Source organism: Sinocyclocheilus grahami, unplaced genomic scaffold, assembly GCF_001515645.1.
Source record: "Sinocyclocheilus grahami isolate Dianchi unplaced genomic scaffold, SAMN03320097.WGS_v1.1 scaffold554.1, whole genome shotgun sequence".
In the NCBI taxonomy this organism is placed as follows: Eukaryota; Metazoa; Chordata; class Actinopteri; order Cypriniformes; family Cyprinidae; genus Sinocyclocheilus; species Sinocyclocheilus grahami.
The window spans coordinates 223,056-227,262 of NW_015505733.1; the positions used below are offsets into that span (position 1 = coordinate 223,056).

Here is a 4,207-nt window from a genome sequence, read left to right on the forward strand (position 1 = left end):
GATTGTTTGGAAGCAGTTGACATTTTGTTCTTCGTGATAAGATGTTTTTCGAGTTGACCGGTTTTAATTATGCTTGTAGGTGTTAGGTGTAGTAATATACTGTAAATGTGAGAACATCTGTAAACTGCTTTGGTTAATATTTTATTTATTTACTGTATTTGTCATGTTTTTATTTTATTGAGCTTGAGCCAGAAAAGGCTAGAGTATGTCAATAAGAAGATATTCAGTGTACAGTACAATACAGTATAGGAAACTGAAACGTGACAGCCCGCAATTCAGGAAACATTTGAGAAACAAATCAAAGAAAAAAGAAACGAATACTACTGTTCTGTGTTGCTTAAAAATAAAGCATAGGGCTGGGCGATATAGCTCAAAAATGTATCAACGATATAATGTTTCGTATTGTTCGGTTTCGATAATTATTGACACTTTTTTTTTTTAATAACCTTTTTTAAAACAAAGAGCAATAGAAAAAAATGTTTACTAGTAACCACTGTTTTTAAATGAACTCAATTTATTGAGACAAACAACAAATATCTTTTTGTTTTAACAGTCAAACAAAATAAAAATTAAACATCTAATTTCTAATGTTTTATATGCAGATTAAATAGGTTAAACTTTTGGCTTGTTTCCCGAGGCCACAGGAGGCAAAATGAGCAAAATGCAGCACATTAAATTGTCAACGCAAGGAAATAACCGTCTATATAAAAAAAAAATTGCATTTCATCTAAATTAACTCCTATAAATCAAATATAATTTTGTAAATTGCATAAACCATTATGAACAAAACCGCATCACGTATTTATGCATTGCTTAATACAAAGAGCTGAATCACCCATCACACAGATTGCCTTTAAAAACATATGAGACGCAGTGAAAAGGAATAAACCTCCACAAATTCATGACGTGTTTTCTAAAAGTTTAAACTGTTTTAACTTTGCATGGCTTTCTATACATCTCTTGTGTGACACGAGTGCATCAGTCATATTTGTCCGTCTAGAAAATGCGCTGAATATACATCTGTGTGGATGGCTTGGTTTTGGTTTTAACCTAATCAAGATCTTCTATGCGTTGAGCTACTATATTTCTCTAATATTTTGACTGAATAACGCAGCAACTGCGTGTCTCGTGGGCTAGACTAACAAAACATTATACTACAACGTCACAATTCACAATCTCCTCATCACAGGCAGGCACAGCACTCATGTTCATGTGTGCTGTCTGCGTCACTCATAGCACGTGCCTATATCGTGCACTATATCGAACATTTTTTTTATATCGTTATCGAAGGTGTATGTATGACAAACAACAAGGTGTAAATGACAAACAACAAGCCCTACTCTACACTGCCCAAAAAACTCACTTTAAATATAAAAACTCTTTAAATATAAAAAAACGTACTTGAGTCACGTGAGTCAGAACAGCCGGCATTGTAGTACACTGCAGATATAAATAACACCAATGAGATCCAGCTGGAAAGCTACTGGAATTGGCCATTTGGTCCCTGATTGTTTGGAAGCAGTTGACATTTTGTTCTTCGTGATAAGATGTTTTTCGAGTTGACCGGTTTTAATTATGCTTGTAGGTGTTAGGTGTAGTAATATACTGTAAATGTGAGAACATCTGTAAACTGCTTTGGTTAATATTTTATTTATTTACTGTATTTGTCATGTTTTTATTTTATTGAGCTTGAGCCAGAAAAGGCTAGAGTATGTCAATAAGAAGATATTCAGTGTACAGTACAATACAGTATAGGAAACTGAAACGTTATATGGATAAATACAATCATGAATCTGATAAATGCTTTTATGGATGAAATGTAAAGTAGAACATGCTTTCACATGTCGAGTGTTTCGAGGTTGTCCGTCACAGTAGCCACCCACCCACATAGCTACCAAAACACACCCTCTGTTTGTTGTCCCCTCTTTTATGTCTTCTTCAACTAGATTTCTCACTCTCTTTTTCTTCCAGGGCCACTGCTGAAAATTTATCCTCATCCAGAGGAGTGGAAACCCAAAACTTGAGCCATGGGGGATTATTACAAGATCCTGGGTGTGATGAAAAATGCATCCCATGACGATATAAAGAAAGCGTAAGTACTCCGTGTCCTGTCATGGGCATCTATTTTTACACACGGGACATAGTAGAGCAGTAATGATAACAGTGACTGTGCAGCACAGGGGTTAGTTGATACTGTCCATGTGAGAACTATTAATGTGTGTTTGTCTCAATTCCTCGCTTCTGATGTTCTCTATTTAAAGAACAAAACAAAAAAAACATCAGCCCTCTATATTAATAACAAGGAATAAAGGGAATAGAGTGTGTGGATAGATGGGGAGCATACAGCTTTTAGTGGTGTTTAGACGCATTGTGCCCCATGCCTTATCCATGCCTTATTCATCTACTACCTCCCTGGAAAGGGTGTTTTGTCCTTTGTTTTTCAGGTGAGCAAACACCCATTGAATCCTGATTCTGTAGGTCACTGAATTTGCTGATGGTTAAGGGGGGAATTTCTAAAGCACAGAGCTATGGAGGGCAAACACTATTAAAAGATGTGCAAATGACAAATCCCCTAGTGTATGGAGTGTTTGGTTTAGGCCATTGACCCTGCTGTGTTCTGCTGGCTGGGTGTGTATTGCTGACTCAGGCCTAGTGTGTAGAGATGCTGACCTGTTGTCACACCTACTGAAGTCGTATTGTGCAGCATGACCTGCATTGAAAGTAGTTGTTAAGAGGTGCATGACTTTGTAATGCAGTGATGTGTAAGCATCATAAATAAGGACCCTGGAGTACTTTATAATGAAAAATTGCATGAATTGATTTACATACGTCTTAAAACTGTTATGTTTAACCCATAACAAAATCAATTTAAGTCCATACTATATGCGTGTAAAGTTGTTATTTTTTACACTAAATAGCACTCTTGAGAATTACAGAATGCCAAATTCCTTCATCAGATGTCAAACCTGTACTAAACTTATGTATATATACCAAAACTGGCAAATGGAATGGGACAACTGTGTTAATAAGAAGTTAAATGAAGTCAACCCAATCCTGAATGAAACATTTTTGCAAATTTTCTTTTTGTGTAGGCATGACCAGGCTGTTTACTAGGGCTGGGTATTGACACCAATTTCCACGATTCAATTCGATTTCGATTAACACGCTTGATTCGATTAAATTCTGATTCAAAATAGATTATTTTGTATATATATCAGGTACAGTAAATGGGAAATTTTCTCAAGGAAAAAAATCTCTCAACTATAAAATATACATGATAGTCAGTTGGTACTACATTACTATAATATTGAAGATTAAAATGAACTGATTTGTATAAAAAATGCTTAAATTAAAATTAAAAAGGTTTTTATAATAATAATAATAATTATAATACTAACTTTACATTTACATAATTATATTTCTACTCCAATTCGTTTTTTGAAAAATAAACATTTAATATTTCATAACTTAACGGATTTATTAAAGATAAATTAAATATTGAAGAACAGTAAAAATTATAATGAATGTTATATGGTACATATATTTAGCGAAATGCTCCTCTAGAGTTCGTTTTTCTAGCCGAGTTTATGGTCACCGAATATGTTTTTTTCTGAGGTAAATGTGCCGTTACGTGACATACAGGTGCATCTCAATAAATTTAGAATGTCGTGGAAAAGTTCATTTATTTCAGTAATTCAACTGAAATTGTGAAACTCGTGTATTAAATAAATTCAATGCACACAGACTGAAGTAGTTCAAGTCTTTGGTTCTTTTAATTGTGATGATTTTGGCTCACATTTAACAAAAACCCACCAATTCACTATCTCAACAAATTAGAATATGGTGACATGCCAATCAGCTAATCAACTCAAAACACCTGCAAAGGTTTCCTGAGCCTTCAGAATGGTCTCTCAGTTTGGTTCACTAGGCTACACAATCATGGGGAAGACTGCTGATCTGACAGTTGTCCAGAAGACAATCATTGACGCCCTTCACAAGGAGGGTAAGCCACAAACATTCATTGCCAAAGAAGCTGGCTGTTCACAGAGTGCTGTATCCAAGCATGTTAACAAAGTTGAGTGGAAGGAAAAAGTGTGGAAGAAAAAGACGCACAACCAACCGAGAGAACCGCAGCATTATGAGGATTGTCAAGCAAAATCGATGCAAGAATTTGAGTGAACTTCACAAGGAATGGACTGAGGCGGGG

General features: G+C 35.2%; 1 protein-coding gene across 2 annotated transcripts in view; it reads left to right on the forward strand.

Annotated features, from left to right (window-relative positions):
• Positions 1–1,908: 1,908 nt before the first annotated feature.
• LOC107556066 (dnaJ homolog subfamily B member 6-like) overlaps positions 1,909–4,207 on the forward strand; it is a 36,821-nt gene continuing 34,522 nt past the window's right edge. For both annotated transcript variants that reach the window (XM_016239057.1, XM_016239056.1), the window contains exon 1: positions 1,909–2,092. In XM_016239057.1, the coding sequence (XP_016094543.1) occupies positions 2,028–2,092 (65 nt within the window). In that variant the 5' untranslated portion in view covers positions 1,909–2,027. The remainder of the gene's footprint in view (positions 2,093–4,207) is intronic.